Source organism: Ctenopharyngodon idella, chromosome 7 (assembly GCF_019924925.1).
Source record: "Ctenopharyngodon idella isolate HZGC_01 chromosome 7, HZGC01, whole genome shotgun sequence".
Lineage (NCBI taxonomy): Eukaryota > Metazoa > Chordata > Actinopteri > Cypriniformes > Xenocyprididae > Ctenopharyngodon > Ctenopharyngodon idella.
Window position 1 is genome coordinate 43,199,659 of NC_067226.1, and position 17,031 is coordinate 43,216,689.

General features: G+C 40.2%; 1 protein-coding gene across 2 annotated transcripts in view; it reads left to right on the forward strand.

The window, feature by feature from the left end:
- The window catches only part of zfhx3b (zinc finger homeobox 3b), a 168,764-nt gene that overhangs the window by 123,360 nt on the left and 28,373 nt on the right, over window positions 1-17,031 (forward strand). The window contains exon 5 of one of the 2 annotated variants that reach the window (XM_051898497.1): window positions 15,518-15,625. The exons of the other annotated variant lie outside the window; for it this stretch is intronic. Coding sequence (XP_051754457.1) covers window positions 15,518-15,625 — 108 coding nt within the window. The remainder of the gene's footprint in view (window positions 1-15,517; window positions 15,626-17,031) is intronic. 2 annotated transcript variants of the gene reach the window in all.

Genomic DNA, 17,031 nt, shown 5'->3' on the forward strand with positions numbered 1-17,031 from the left:
TTTTTATGAGCAAGATCTCGATCTTACAGTCGTTATAAAGCTGTAGACCATCTGCGCGAGCACAAACTCCCCCCGCAGGATGGGCTGGCCTGCTCGGGAAGCCTGGAGCCGAGGCCGGGGCCCTGGGAGCCAGGCTGCATCTGATTGCTTCATTACAAGCCCTTTCATTGACTTGGCTGCACTGAACTGATGAACTGAAGCAGTGGACAAGAGCACATAATTGGGAGAAATGAATTCTTATCACAGCTTTCTCATGAGGCCGCCAGTCCTGGCTGGAGCCATGTGAGGCTGTTTTTGCTGGAGCTCAGACAGAGAGGGAAAAGAAAAAAGCACAAAAAAAGAGGATCTGGGATGAGGCTTCCGCTTGTATCTGGTTCTGGATAAAGGGAAGCAGAATAAATGTGCAATTTGGGCTTAATTTGAAAACGGAGGCAGCCTAAGCTTAGTCGGCCCGCCGTGAAACTTGCGCTTAGGCAACTGTCCCGTTCTAATACCTCATTGCTCCTAGCGGTATTAGAAGCGCTGTTGTTTTGTTACAACTAAAAAAGTCAAAAGGATTCTTCAGCGTCTAATGCACTCTGTTTATTTTCCTCCCAGCAGCCCCCGGGGGAGAGGCCTGTATTAGTTAGTGGCTTCACCCAGCTCATCTTTTCAGTCCACTCATCAGGCATGGCCGCCCCAATGTTTACCTGTGGGATGAATAATTAATGTGAGCTACCTGCTCCCTCATTTCAATGAGACAGACCTCTGGCTAATTAGAGAGAGAAGTCTTCCGCTCCAAGCCTCCACAGCGGGGATGACATCAACAGCAACAATAAAAACAGCAATAACAGGAGCTCTGTAAATAAAAGCGGGAATTTGCAGCGCTGGCCCGCGATTGCAGAATTTGGTGGAGGGATTGGTGGAAAACCATGGAACCAATTTAGGTGCACTGGTGGTCTCAAAGGAGCAGAATAATAGTTAATCCCATGCTTGCCCAAGAGAGACCAGTGACAAGCAGGCTCTCTCTCTCTCTTTCTTTCTCTCTCACTTTGCAGAGTCAGCACAAAGAAGACACAGACACACACACACATACAGTATACACACACACGTACACACAAGCTAACCTTTCATTCCACAACATGCTGCTGAGTTGATCCTGAGACCATTAGCCTTACCGTTTCCTCTGAAAGTTGGAAAGTAATACTAATTGCATGGCCAAGCATTCCTCTCACACTGCATAAATTAATAAGAATATTTAGCTCGCCTGGCTGATGAGCCCATCAGTTGCTGTTTTTTCATTGGTTCTTCTTATAGCTACCTAAACCACAAATATTTGAACTTTACATCATCAGCATCATGTTTTTTTTATTTCTATATTTAATTCATTTTGTGAATACCTCACAACATTTGGCCCATATTAAATTTATATTAGATGTTCACATTGCAGGCATTAAAGCCTTTTTTACCTCAAATTTTTGTCTGATGTGGACACAGTTTATCCTCGTCTATGTTGTGGACAAAAGGTAATTTACAAAGAATGCTTGTTAAAGGGTTAATTCACCCAAAAATGAAATTTCTGTCATTAATTTCTGTCATCACCTTTGTTCATCTCCAGAACACAAATTAAGATATTTTTAACTACCAAAGTCACATAATTTCAGTAAACGAGGCTTTGTTACGTCATAAGTGTTTCAAAATTTCAATGGTTCTCCACTGGGGGGCTTGATTTTGGCAGTTTGATACACGCTCCGAACCACTGAATCGAAACAAAAGATTCTTAAAGCTTTGAAGCTTCATGAAGCAGTGTTTTGAAAACACCCGTCACTAGATATTGTTGAATAAAGGTGTTATTTTGTTTTTTTGGCGCACAAAAAAGTATTCTTGTCGCTTCATAACATTAAGGTTGAACCACTGTAGTCACATGAACTGTTTTAAATGTCTTTAGTACCTTTCTGGGCATCTGAAAGTGTTAATTAACATGCTGTCAATGGAGGCCTCACAGAGCCATCGGATTTTATCAAAAATATCTTAATTTGTGTTCTGAAGATGAACGAAGGTCTTACGGGTTTGGGGAGACATGAGGGTGAGTAATTCATGACAGAATTTTCATTTTTGGGTGAACTAATCCTTTAAAGAAAAAGAAATCAACATCCTGTCCTCCAAACCAAATGAATGACTACAAATGAATATGCAAAATCTGATATTTATTGAATTTGACAAAGCCAATGCATATTCTAAACATAAATGCATATTCTAAATTCTGAATTGAAGGCAAGTTATTTTTCATGAAAGGAAATGTAGATGAAGTTATATAAACATTAATATTAACTTTTTCTTTTGTCAAATCAACTAATTAATGTGGTTCAGATAACATAATATCTTGAGTTTCTGTTGATTGAATCAGTCGCCTTCATTGTATTAACTCAAATTTTTAATTTCAATGAAAGAAAATATATATATATATATATATATATATATATATATATATAGGCCTAAACTTAGGAGCATTTTAGCATTTTAGGACTTAGGAGTCCAAAAAGCATTTTATGTGATATTGTGAATAAAACACAGGCAATGTTGGGGTTCTTTTACTTCCTGTTATTTTAAGGCAGCCAGCGTGTGTTTGAGCAATGTTAGTGAGATCATTCACATTTCTAGTCTTTTCCTTCTCTTTCCCTGAGCCAAAGATAACTCGCTGAGTAACAGGAGTGACTGTAATTATTTCTGTTCCCCTCTCCAGGAGCTCGTCACAACGCAGCACTCAAACTTCACACTGCACCACGTGTCCTGTCTGTTCAAACTGACTCATGACACATGTCAGATGAAGCCGAACTCTTATGGCTAGCTGAAGTAAATATGAAGCACAGTAATAGGTATGTTCTGAGGTGAAGGACTGTGCTTTCGGCTGTGGGAGGAAGCGGAAGGCAAAACAGAGACGCTCTTGGAGCAAATCTGTAAAAGCACAGACGTTTCAAGGGCTCTGCTTAAAATTTAGTCCTGGGTGCCATGCGGCTGTATTTAAAAGCGTAAACGGTGTGTGAAAAAAAATCGAAAAGAAATGAAGTGTGTTCACTTGACATATGTGACCCACACTGGTGGAGCTGAATACAACCAAACTGACCGTGGAACTGCAGCCGCTGCCCATCATTAGGGCTGAAGAATAGATAGATCGAGCAAAGAGTGGAAAGGAAAGGCACAGCCAAAAGCCCAAATTTTTGCGTTGTTAGCATCAATTTTTTTTTTTTTTTTCAAAGAATGTTTTTGAGTCCTTTCTTTCCAGTGAGCCAGTCACCATACAGCAAATTGGTAAACTGATTAGACTGAGATTAGAGGCTGCTGATAAGAGATTGGATGGATATACTCTCGAGATTAAATGGATAACTAGATCGACTGATAGCTGAGTTGGTGCGTCGCCTCTCTTCCTCGACCTCCCCAGTTTCTATTGTAATTAAGGCTTTAAGGTGTGCATGTAATCAAATAAATAAATAATGCCTGAATTATGCGATAATGAATTAATACATTACAGGAGGAGAATAAATAAGCCCCAGCTAATTGCATAAGATGAGTCTTTTTTCATTAGCTTTTTGAGGGGAAATCTCATTATATGCATCACAAACTATAATCCTCCTTTAGAAATATGTAAATTTGCAATCATAGAAATAATAAATAAATAAACTGACAAGAGGAAGGAGAGATACTTTTGAGCAGTGTAGTGTCATGTTCGCATTCTGCTTCCTTGGGCACCTCATTTGTCTCGACGTGACAAAAATTATCTTCGCCCACCAGTACATTTGATGAATTTTGACTGCTGTGTGTATTGAAATCAAAACAATCGTCTGGTTAATGATACTGCAGTAATTCTACGGTTTTATTTCATATTTTATTTATTTTTTTATTATTTTCAATCAAGCTTACAGTGAATAGTCTCTTTATGGACGCTAGGCTGTCCTAATATTTGCCTAATGTGCAGCTCGCTATTGTTACCATACACATTTCTTTCTCAGTCCTAGATGCTCTTAAGCACTGTAAATTTTCATTTTGCTATTTACACTTTTCACCACATCATTTCCTAGATGAAAATGTGCTCTGCAACCCTGTAATGAGAATGTAGTGTGACTTTAATTATGAAAAAATGAGCATTTCCTTTCATTTGGCATGAGCTCTGAAGTACAACGTTTTAGTTGGGCTGTCAGAATGCATACATATACTAGGGCATATACTCATGCACAAAACACACACACAAATATTAATTGTCAGCCGGATAAACATATCTATAGTAATTACATCAGAAAATGGAGATGGGGCCGATCATGTTGTGCATAATTACTGCAGAAAAACAATGCATGTCTATTAAGCGTCATTATGGAGCTTTCACGGATAGCAATCCAATTACCACTAGTTTGTTTCTCACTGTAAATAGGCACATTCGAGACAGTGCAGCCCCACAGTGTCTGGGCGTCTCGCGGCACGAAAAGAGCAGCGGTGATGCGATTCTGCTGTGGGTTTGTTAAAGCTGCCGTATTAGATATGTGACCATCAGCTGATCTGAGATCAGAGGGCAGGCTGGTTGTTTGCCACGCAGCCGGGGCATCTGATGGCTGCTGAATTATTTATCCCGGCTGCAGGACGTTAGCCACAGAGATCCAGACCCTGGTATGGCGACGGCGGTCCTCGCTAGTGGCCATTAGATGCTGGCTTGTTCTACAGAAGGAGATTGTGTGTGCGGTGGAGGGCGAATAACGGGGGTTCGGGATGACCCCCCTGCTCAATTACTTCACGCTGGGTTGACCCAAACGCCTCTTTGTCACTAAAGAGAGTGAGCAAGGCGAGATTCTTCAGATCAAAGTGCAGAACTTTTTAATTAAGAAAGAGAAAAGGCTTTATTTGTAACGAAAAAAAGATAGATAGAAGCAACCAGACATTTTCCTATTAAGGAGAAATGTCAAGCGCAGTGGTGAAGCGATAGTCTGCGCGCTTTCCTTTGTTGTCCCTCCTGACATTGCGGGCTAATTTTTCATGGTTATTTGAACTGGAAAATGAAAGAGAGGTTTGCGATTATTTCCTATAAATGACAACACAATCGCATTACGCTTCAGTACAAACACAGAGAGGATATTGCCTTTTCATATTTCATGTGAACGTAATGGATGGGTTATGCAAAGAGGCCCAGAAAGAAAGACAAATGGAGGAAGGGAGCAGCAAGTGTTTGATTTGTATTAGAAAATGGCCTGAAAGTGGGACGGATGAACCGTATTTCCCTTTTTTTCAATAACTGGTGGCGGTACTGAGCTTGTTTTAAGTGCCTGCACGACGTAAAGATTGGATTTCTGTAGCGGATTGCTATTAGCTGCCACTGGGGGTGGAACTGCAGCGATCCGGTGTGTGTGTGCAGGGGGAAGCTTTTCTGTGTGTCCACACCGCTGCCTCTGCCTGGCTGTGTTCCGAGTGGAATGCTGGTGTACTGTTTACTACATACTGCACACTGCCTACTATTTTTCAAAAATAGTATGTGAAAAAAAAAGTAGAATGCTACAGTATTATCACAACAACAAAAAATGGTAGCACTTTAAATTGATGGTACCTTTTAAACATTCTGTTGACTATAAGTAATTTTACAACTCAATGTCAGCTAACTCTTATTAGAGAATTAGTAGACTGTCTTCTTAATAAGCTTTATTGAGATACTCCCCCAACAGACATTCTACTGACTATAAGTATCTTTGCAAATACATGTCAACTTATTCTAATCCTAACCCTACCAGCCTACTAATATTCTACTAACAATCTAATGAGAGTTAGTAGACATGTAGGTGCAACGTTACTTATAGTCAACAGAATGTGTTAAATGGACCTTCAAAATAAAGTGAAACCAAAAAAATATTGAATTTCTGTGTAAAAATGAGTGTTCCAAAAACTACTTGGCAGTCTGATTAGCCAAGAAGGATTAAAGTAAAACATGTGGATATTCCTTCCAGTTTGCTTGTCTCACTGGAAAAGAATTGTCAGATATAGGGATATAACATTCTGCGCTGTATGATTTTTGCATATATGTTGGTATTCCATGGCCAACAAATTAGCACACTATCCACAGTACACTACATTCTAAAAAAATGTGTTGGCTCAACACACACACAAAAAAAAAAAAAAATAATAATAATAATTAACGCAACAGTTTGTATCAATTTTTGAGTGATTTTACGTTCAACCAACAAGCTACATTGAGTTAGAGGAACTTAATAATTTGTAGCATAAACAAAAATTTTTTAAGTTGATTACTCAAAAAAATTAAGTTGCTCCAACTACCAGAGATGTAGCCCTGGAAGCAAATAATCTCATCTATTTCAGTTCAAATCAACAGCTATCATAGCACATGCTAACATAACGTATTTAAAATGTATATTTAATGAACAAGTAAGATATTACTTGTCACTGGCATTAGCGCAGTCATTGCTTATAGAGTCAATGTAGTGTTTACCTTCATGTTTCTACTCTCCAGCACAATGATAACCACAAAAACTTCAACATTACAGAAACTTTTTTAAAAGTAAAACATAACTGCATTAAACACTAACAGGTCTTTCCCTTCACTAAAAACAAATAAATTAACACTTAATTTCAACATTTATTCCCCTTATCCAGTCCTATGCAGAGCATGCTGGGAACTAGAAATCCACTGCCTAATTTTCGAGGTTATCAAGACAATTTTATTAAGTTACTACAACCTAATTAAAAAAAAAAAAAAAAAGCCAATTAACGCAGAAATTTGAGTTTAAATTATGGACAATATTAAGTTGATGTAATGATCAACAGAACTCAACAAAAGAATATTTGCAACTTAAAAGGTTTATTAAATCAATAAATTAAAATTTTTTACTTGCAACCATGCATTTATTTAAGTTGTGGTAACAGGTCCCCTGAAGTACTTTTTAGATTGCACTGCATACTGCAGAAAAAGTAAATAACATACTAGAATGCTATTCTAAACACAACCCGACTTAACTTATGAACGCTACACACGGGCGGCTCTTCCCACACCTCTCACGTCCTTCCCAGCTGCGAGGGCGCAGTGAAATCCCAGGGCTCAAACACATCAATATAAACCCCACTCTTATATTTCTAAAATAAAATTGATTAAGTCATCTGGTATTCATAAACCTTAAAAATTCTGTTTTATCTCCTGGTCCGCTGACATAAACAAGCGGGTGGTGCTACACAGGGTCTTCAATTGCAGGACACACTTTTCCTACAGAACGCCTCGGTGCGTACAGAGCCCACCTATGGCGGGATGCTGCCCTGTTTGAGTTTGTGTTTACTTAATGTCTGTTTTTTGAAGAACGTGGACTCGTGTTGCATTATCCACACGGGAGCCGCGAGCAGCAACATGCTTACGCCGTAACGACCGCACGCCAAGGTGGACGCTACATACATACGTGCGTACGTTCAGACCGCATTGATTTTCTGAGCTAATACCTCTACAGAGTGATCCACAGGCAGATGGATGCACTACAAAGATATGCAAATGCCACGCTCAATATATCGACAGGCGGAGATCTTTCTCAGACGTCCCACTGTACCAGGCAGAGCAGTCTAAAGAGAGACGTAAACAGATAAGTAGCTGTTAATGGACAGGCTCTGGCTTATACAAACATTGGACAAACCTTGCTGGACCTCCACAAGTTCACAGTCAAACTTTTTTTTTTTTTTTGGTAGGAAGCCCGGCATGTTGGTTGATGTGCAGTATCCACCTTAATAGTGAACATTTGAATATGAAATATGAAAAGCATGGAATATGAAAAGCAGCGACTGTATTGTGTTCTCACAAAGGGGAAATGTGATATAATGACATCTGAATTTCGTTAGAGAAAAACTAGTGTTTATTCGCTTCCGTCACAGTTTGTAGATTAGCACTGTGTTCACATTCAAACACATGCATTTCCACATCAAATATGACTGATCAAGTCGAATATCACATTTAATTCTGTTACAAATGCAGTCGTATGTTGTTTCTCTGTATGCAAACACTCCACCTGGTAATTAAATTGAGTTTGTGGCCAGTGCCGTACACGAGGAGAGATGAGCTATGAACAGAAGAGCTGTGACAGTTTCAGGTTATATGATTTTTATGTCCCTTTTTACCAAATGAAAAATCAATATGTTTTTTTCTGGGTTATACATATTCAGTGCGCCGTCAAGCCCCTGCCCTTAATGGGAGGGGGGTATCCGCTCGGCTGTCACAACTGTACCATCACATTTTCCGAGCCACTGGTGAATATATCAGACTGGATGTGGATGCCCTTCTTGACTTTTTTTATTTTTTGTCCTCCTTACGTTCCTCTTCCTGTCTCAAAATAACAGAAAGCAGTGTAGTATGAGATAAAGATGAAGAAGGAAAAGATAGGTTAGGGTAGAACGAGAGCAGTAGGCCAGTAGTGCGGTGCTGTGGCTGTTGAGGGACGCTCTGACAGTCTGTTCTCTCCTTTGTGCAGCAAAATGTCTCCAGGCGCAGGAGAGCAACGTCCATGCGGCCCTTTCAACCTCACAGAGTGCAGGGCAGAAAAAAGCACAGCGCACTACTCTGCTATTAATGCGTTTTGTGTTTGAGAGACTGCTGTCAAACACTGCCTAATGGCTCCTGTGTGCACAAATGTCCCCGCAAGGATGGTAAAACCTAAAATCACGTACATTGTGGAGACCAGCGTTCCCAGTGGTATTATCATTTCATGCCATGACTGTACCATGGTATTGATACAGTAGTTTTTGTAGATATACAGTCAAACCAAAATTTATTCAGACACCTAAACCTGAACCACAGTTTATTCACTATAGTTTAAAAAAAATGGTAATAAAATATGACAAGATCTCAGAGTTAAACTGTGTCAGAAAAAAATAATCTTAATTATGTCAGATAACACTTAAGCAAAACATGGTCAGGTCAAAGTGTCTGAATAATTTTTCGTTTTTACTGGTAGTCCACTGTATGAAGAATTTTTGGGTATAATATGTCACAGTTTATTTTATTTTGCTATGCTCACTTACATAAATTGACTATAGTGTCCTGCACCCACTTGTAAAAATATATCAAAAATATCAAAAATGTCTGAATAATTTTTGGTTTGACTGTATATAACAGTTGAGAGCTTGAAAAATCATCCATGTTTTGATTGTACTTTAAATACTTATCCATAATTTGTTTTTAAAATCTTTAAAAATCTGGGTTCCTATGGCCTGGAATTTTAAAATAAAAGTCATGAAAATTTCTATAGTTATTATGGTACGCTTTACAAGAATGCATTAACTAACAATGAGTAATAGATTTGTTACAGTATTTATTAATCTTTGTTAAAGTTAACTAATACAAATATGACTGTTCATTGTTAGTTAATGTTAGCTTGGATCCATTAAATAATATTAACAGATACAACTTTTAATTTGAAAAATGTATTAGTAAATGTTGAAATTAACATTTAAGATTAATACGTTCATTATATTATATTATATTATAATATTATTAAAAAAATATGTATTTTTAATGGGATTGAATTGTTCTTTTAAGTTTTTTTTAATAAATTGGTCAATTCAACACACAAAATGTTCTGAATGATTAATTAGCGATTCAATCTGAATAAAAATGATTTTTAAAAATTCTCTTAAAGTAATAAAAAAAAATGACTGGACATTATCATGGATGTTTATTGGACAAAAAAAAGTGGGAACCAAAAATTGCATCTTGATGTGGCTCAATGCCCAAAGGCATTCAGCTGACATGTGTACATAGACAAGCAATTATAAAAAGCATGGACAAAATGCAGGCATGCGTCCTATGCGAACAGCTCCAACACGGTAAAACTGCCTTCTGTTTATTTATGTATTTCACTGTAATTTTGTGCGAACGGTGTGATATATGTCACTTTCAAGTCACTTCCTCATGATGACAGGCACAGATCAGAAGCTATTGGAAATGTCATGCCTGTGATGCGATGTCACATCAGGTATTGAAACGAAATGATGTCTGTTTAGAAGAGGAGGATTTGACAGTGCCGGTGTAAATTCGATTTCCCCTGATTAGCCGTCTCCTTCCGCAGCGGACTGCACCGTCCACTGAAATGGCCAATGATTTTGAAAGGCTTGGGGGATCAAATTAAGTGTTGCGCAGAGGGCGTGTGGGGTCGGCTCGGAGGGTGTATGGAGAGCCGGGTGCGAGACGGAGAAGGACGGGGGAGGGGCGACGTGAACCTCTTGTTCTAAGGCAGAGTGAGCTTTCCCTTCTGTTTGTGATCAACTTGCTGTTTAAAGTTTGCTAGCTGTTAGCTAGCCCACCCTCCTCCTCTTCCTCCTCCTCCTCCTCCTCCTGCGCCTCCCCCCTCTGGCGCACAGCCCCATGGAGACACAAAGTATTCATTCACATTTAGATTTGGGGGTCACGACAGGGCCAGTGCTGAGCGAACGCCATGGCTTCTGGAAGGCAGGTCAGGAATCTAGCACATAACTCAGCCCCGCTCCGATACAGAGCCACGGCCCTTTAAACCAAAGAGGTACTTAGCTTTTCTTTTTTCGTGCTCGAGGTGAGTGTGTGCTTGTTTGAGAGTGAGGTTGTCCTGTTTTCGTCCTAGTGTTTTGGGGTGTGCGTGAGAGGGAGGGTGTTGCCGTTGCTTGGGAGTGTGGTCACCATGCGTACTATGTTGGTCTCGCTGACGTTTGCCTGACTCACGCTCTGTGTTTATGGTGACGGAGGGGTTTACCCAGAGTGCATTGTTTTGAGTGCATGAACTGTTTTGCTTCAAAAGCAGTTTTGGCGAGCAGCTTAAATATTTTGTCATGAAATTGTTTTTCATGTCAAGATTATATGGTTAGGTTTGCTCACAGCATTTATTTTCTAAAACAATGTAGTAGTGAAGTGGCTTTGACTGGAAAACATTTTTTTTTTGTGTGTTTATATTTTTTAGTGTTTACTTTATTCTTGATTCTGATTGGTTGACAGATATTCCAAGGTGTTGATTAGTTTTCTATAACCTCACGACATGAAATTTCACGTTTACTCTGCATGTTTTTCTGAACTAGTGAAGAAAGATTCAGAAGTGGGGCAATGCAAGAGCATGTTAAGGACGAAAAATGTCAAATATACAGCTTATGTACACACATACATGTGGTAACTGTGGTATAAGTGAATTTTATTCCGGACTGCTACGTTGATCTGCTTTTCATTTTAAAAATTCAGCGGACAATCATTAATTATTCCTCACATATTATATATAGTGCTTTTGGTGGACAGTTTCAGAAGGGTTTTCGCCCATCTACAGATCATGGCTGGTCTGGGACGAAGGCAGTGTTTTTTTGTGTGTTGTGGTTTAGAGGGGGGTCCTGTTTGGGGTGGGAGGGGCACGGACGGGGCCGGAGAAGTGCTGATATGAGGAGCGGACAAAGCGTGAAAGCCCCCAGCATGAAGCCTATGTCCCATTGTCCCGCAGAACCCTTCTGTCACTTTCATTTTACACCGCGCTCTCCGAAGTCAGGACAGCTTTGATATAGGGAAGGGGTGCGGGAGGGGATGGCGGGGGGCCATAGGGGGATCTCGTAGAAAAAAAAAAAGAAAAAACAGGACAAGCAAGGGAGAGAGAGATAGAGTCCGTGAGGTGTGAAATAAGATTGCTTTTTTATCCAACAGTGCAGCGTTAAAGACAAGGAAGCTGTCTGTTGTGGGGCAAAAAGAGGGGGAGAAAGAGGTAGACGGAGGGGGAAATGTGGCCCCACAGATTTACAGTGATGTGCGCTGTGACACCTGGTTAAAATGATAACCAGTGCTTCAGTAATCCTAATGAGAGTAATGAGAAAGAGCAGCCGCTCACAGAGAGACTGGCTCACACTGCGCTCTGGCTGGAGGAAAGGTGAAGCGAGGCAGGCCAGAGACTCGCCTCGCGAGCCAATGCTAGACCTACAGAGGATCCCAAGAGCTTCTCAGGTACGGTCCCTCAATGTGTTTTCGAGAGCACCAAGCTGATTTCTGACGAGTTCGATGCTGGGTTTGTGGTATGAATACGCACACCGGCCCTACGGTCTGGGTAGGAGAGGCTGGATGAAGCAGTGGTTAGCATGTATTATTTATTTGGCGGTTTGTGCCTGTCAGTATGATTAGTATGTGTGTAATCACCGTTCTTCTGGGGAAACGGGGGAAGGCAGCTCGGCCTCATCTGAAGGTAATCGCACTGTCTTCTGAGTCTCATCGCTTGGCGCTGACTTCCTGTCTAGCATCTGCTTTTGTCATCTCCACATATTTCTCTGTCCGCGTTCTGTATATATTTGTCTGTGCCTTTCTAACCTCTCTGCCTTCATCTGCTGTGTATGTGTCTTGCCAATTTCTCTTCCTTGCTTGTATAGGGTGACACCTATAGGTCAATGTGAGATCCTGCATGCTGGGAGAGACTTGAATGTTTCATCTGCAGTTCTCTCACACATTATGCGTTTCTGAGTCCGCCGAGACGACCTCCGTACAAAATTAAAGTCCATTTTCTGTATCCCTCCACATTGAAATGTTGTGGTATTGTGTTTCCTCAGAGAACAGACGTGCTTTGTGATTTCAGGCGCTGCGGTGGGCTTATTCGGTTGGCGTGATTAGATTAAGGCAAAAGTTTAATATCACTGTACGAGGACGGGTTAATGAGGACGATTAATTAGAAAGCCTAACCTTCAGGGTATTGTCCTTTACATTTTTAGGATTTGGGTTAGCAAATGGCCTCTCGCCATAGCTGCGAGTGCTTCCTCTTAATCTATTTCCAGGCCAGATCTATGACTACATCTGGGTGGGTCCTTTCATTTGCAGCCTACTCTAAGGCCACTTGTGACCTTTCATTAATTATGGCTGGCCCGGGTTTAATCATTGTGTACTGCGGTGGTGGCGGAGATGAGGAATAGGCACATTCATTTGCCTCTTAGACACACGGCCATGGGTGGAATTAAATGTCTACCTATCTGAGTACTACTGGGGGGAGGGTGGCCGGCGTACAGTCAGGGAGCGAGATGTTGATGAGAAAAAGGTGAGAGATGATTTTAGGGTGGCAGCTGTTGCATGAAGTGACTCCCTATTAAGAGACGCAAGTGTGCTGGAGCAGGAATTAGACACTGGCGACGGCTCTTCTAGAGGTGTAAAATCTACCTGGGGATTATTTTGTAATCTGGCTGCTTCTGACTCCGTATCATATAGTAATTCCCAGCCTGGTGAAGGTGGATTTATCTAGACTGCATGTTGCTTTTTTTTTTTTTTTGCCTTTCCAGCCCATTTCTCAGCCCAATGCTGGGTAATGTTGGGTTGTGGAGAACGGAAATTGCTGGTTGCCTTGGGAACATAACAGAAACAGGCACGTTTTTGAAAGAATGAAATTTTCTATATGTATATATAGGCAGTTATTCCGCTGTCATTTAAACAGAATCAGTGTGTGCTTTGGGTAATATGGCCTAACTGCATAATCCATACTGCGATCAAGCGCTAGGTGCTTCATCTACACCGAACACTTGTGCAAAATCACTGTGTTTTTGCTTTACAAAGCTTTAGTGTTGTTTTTAGAAAAATGAGACTGTTGAAATGAAATGAACAACAGCTCTGTTCATCTACCGCCTCCTTCGAATCTGCACTCCTGTAGGTTATTATTGAATAATTTGCCTGTTATGCTGAAAAACTGCTCTTGTGAATTAACACATGTAGTTTTATAACCTTGCAGTGTACGGAAGACTCCGTATACTAGTGTTTTCTTGTGTAATTACTTTCTCCCAGAATGCCACAGCGGAAACCACAGCGATTGTAGGCTTTGGCAAACGGTCTGCCCCAGTCGTGTTTCCTCTTGGTGCATCAATAATTAAAACAGTGCAACAAAATGCAGAATTACACATAGCAATCCACACAAGACCATCAGATGTAAATGGCTTTAACTGCTCTAGATACACACACACACACAAGCTCACACTCAAATGGTTTCTTGTAGCACATTAAGTCAAGGAGATGGAAATGTTTAGAGATGTTGATGTATTACTCGCAGCGAGAGAGTTATGGCGGAGGCGTTTATTAAATACGCCGCTCCATGTTCACGCAGAGACCAAAAAAGCGTTTTTGAAGAATGATGGATTGAGGTTGTACTTTAACAGTTCTAGAAACCGAACACTGATGAGAATAAACTTTAATGGATTGCGGCACAGCTTTTTGGAACTGGCTGGTCCGGATTCAAGTCGCGTCCCGGGCGGGCTTCTAAAGTGGCTGGAACGTTATTGGACAATAAAAGCTGTTTTAAGTTAAGGGTTTGAATGTTGTCGTGGAATAGCTCTCTTTGAGCGTGGAGATGAATATTTGAACAGGATATTTCAACGGCTGTTGTTGTCCTGTCGATACATCAATAACCCACCTGATAGAGTGTAGAGTGCAGGGGGAGGCATTTTCAAAAGAACATTTAAGTACATTTGCTGAGAATTAGCTGACTTGTGTAATAACTGATAAGGCTTATTGACTGCCACGGACTTTACTGTTGCAAAATCAATGTTTGTGTGTGCTAGCCACGGTACTTTTAAACAAGCTCGGCCCGGGAAAAGGGGGTGCTCGGGGGGCACGAGGTGGGAATAAAAAGGATTGATGCCCATTTTATTATCTGTTTTTCAGCATCTTCTCTCTGTTACTTACACATGGCATTATTGGAGATCCATTGTTGGGAGTTCGCTGCCTTTAAATGGCCTAATATATTGAACAGGGGGCTTTTAAGATGGTTACAGGGGATTTCGGCATTTGACTTGGCAAAATAAAATGAATTGCGGGCTGAGTTTTAAATATTTATGATTTTTTTTTTCCCCCTTTGCATTACCTTGGGTTTTAAAAATGAACTTAAACCGATATTGGTGAGCGGCCCGCAGCAAACTGCAGCAAGGGACTGTAATTATGAACGTTGGGAGAGGTACTAGAGAGAGCAACGCGCAGAAACTCTCCTCTCTCTCGAAACTCGCACAATTATTTTTCCTGTCTGCATGCTCAGAGCCGCTGTGGAAAATGTGTGTATGTCTCTACCACATGTGTGCGGTTTGCTGCAGTTTTATGTTCATATTAAACAGAGGAAGCCATAAAGATATTTGTGTCATGGTCCTGCATAAATGAAGAATTATAACTGTGGAGTCGAGGCTCGTTTTAAATGAAATCTCTATAAAATGATGCCATCAAAAATATAAGACATCATGAAAATAATCATGTGCTTAAAAAGAGTGAAATATATAATTCTGCAAATGCATTTTGGAGATACAAATACTTTATTACAGAAAAATGCAAGTGTGTGTGTATATATATATATATATATATATATATCTCGCAATTGTATTTTCTGTAATTATATGGTCCTGCGTGTATGGTAGAGGAGAAGAAGCAGCTGCTTTGTCTCGTAGCCTTGTAAATGCTTGTAAGAGAATGTAATTGTTGTGCGCTCCTATAGAAAAAAACGCTACCGTCCCTTTAAGTGCTTCCACCAATTCTGATGGAGTGCTGATTTACATATCCCATCCTCTCCTCCCCCTTCAGGAGAGCTGAGTGAGGATGTGGAGGCTGCCAGTGAGACCACCACAGATCAGGAGGACCAAACCAAAGACAGAGAGAGTGGGGGGGAGAGGGAGCTCACCAAAGGGACAGGTAAGCCCTATCTTTCCAATTCACTAATATAACAGGGGGCTGTTAGATTTTTCACTTAGACACTGAGCAACCTTTATAGTCCACAGCTCCAGTGGTGTGACTTATTAAATAAGGTGATGTTTTACCACAGATACGTCAGTGCACTTTAAGAAGCTCAAATTATTATTATTTTTTTTTTTTTCCAAGAATCAAGCTTAATTTAATATGTTTTATTTCTCACCCCTGAGGATTGAGTTGGAATTCCCAGGAAAAAATTATCCCTGATTACAGCGAATCTGGTCAAGTGACAAAAACAAGCCAGGGCCTACGTACAGAGTTACAGAGCGGCCATGTGTCTAAACACATGTGACCGTGTTCTCTGCCTCACACACACACACCTCTGAAGAATGCGATCAGATAGGAGTATTTTGCAGGCGGGGATTGGGGGCGGTTGTGGCAGGTGCAGGTGTCAGGTTTCATAGAGAGGTGTGGTTTAAGAGGAGGGGGGCTGCCTGGGGTGTTGGAGTGGAGTGGAGAGCAGAGAGAGGCCTGTGGAGGTGTAAGTGGAGATCAGTGGTGCGTTGCTGTGCTGCTGATGTGTTCGGAAAGCTGCGAGGGCCTGAAGCACGTGCTACGTTACGAGCTGGTGTGTGTGTGTGTGTGTGTGTGTGTGTGAGAGCGTCAACTGGCCTCTGGTTTGTTACTATAGTCATATGTACCTGTGCATTAAAAAAGGGGATAAAACTTTAGTTCTGTTAGTTGGCTTAGCTTTAGTTGATGCACTAAAATGAACTAACAATGAACAATACATTCGTTACAGTGTTTATTAATCTTTGTTAATATTTGCTAATAAAAATACAGCTGTTCATTGTTAGTTCATGTCAGCTCAGGTCTCTAAAATAATATTAACAGATACAACTTTTGATTTTAATAACGCATTAGTAAATGTTGAAATTAACGACAACTTTAAATGTTTTAGAATTATTTTTCATTGTTAGTTCATGTTAACTAATGAAAATGTTAACTAGAAAACAGATATTTGGATGATTGTAATGTAAATTAAATGACACTATATTCTTTAAAATCTCGATTAAGACTACCTCTATGGTGTCTCGCAGTCAAGATTGTTACAAAAAGTTGCAATCCCATATATTTAATAAAGTGCAGAGGGAAGTTTAAAAAGATTTTTTTTTTTTTTTTTTTTAATTTAAAGCTATCAAAAATACTTAAATATCTTACCAATACAAAAAATATAACATTTGAATAAATAATAATTAAAATGAATTAATTAAAATAAATAATCATGATTAATCATGTTGATTGACACTCTTAGAAGAATATGTGACCCTGGACCACAAAACCAGTCATAAGGGTCAATTTTTTGAAATTGAGATTTATACATCATCTGGAAGCTGAATAAGTAAGCT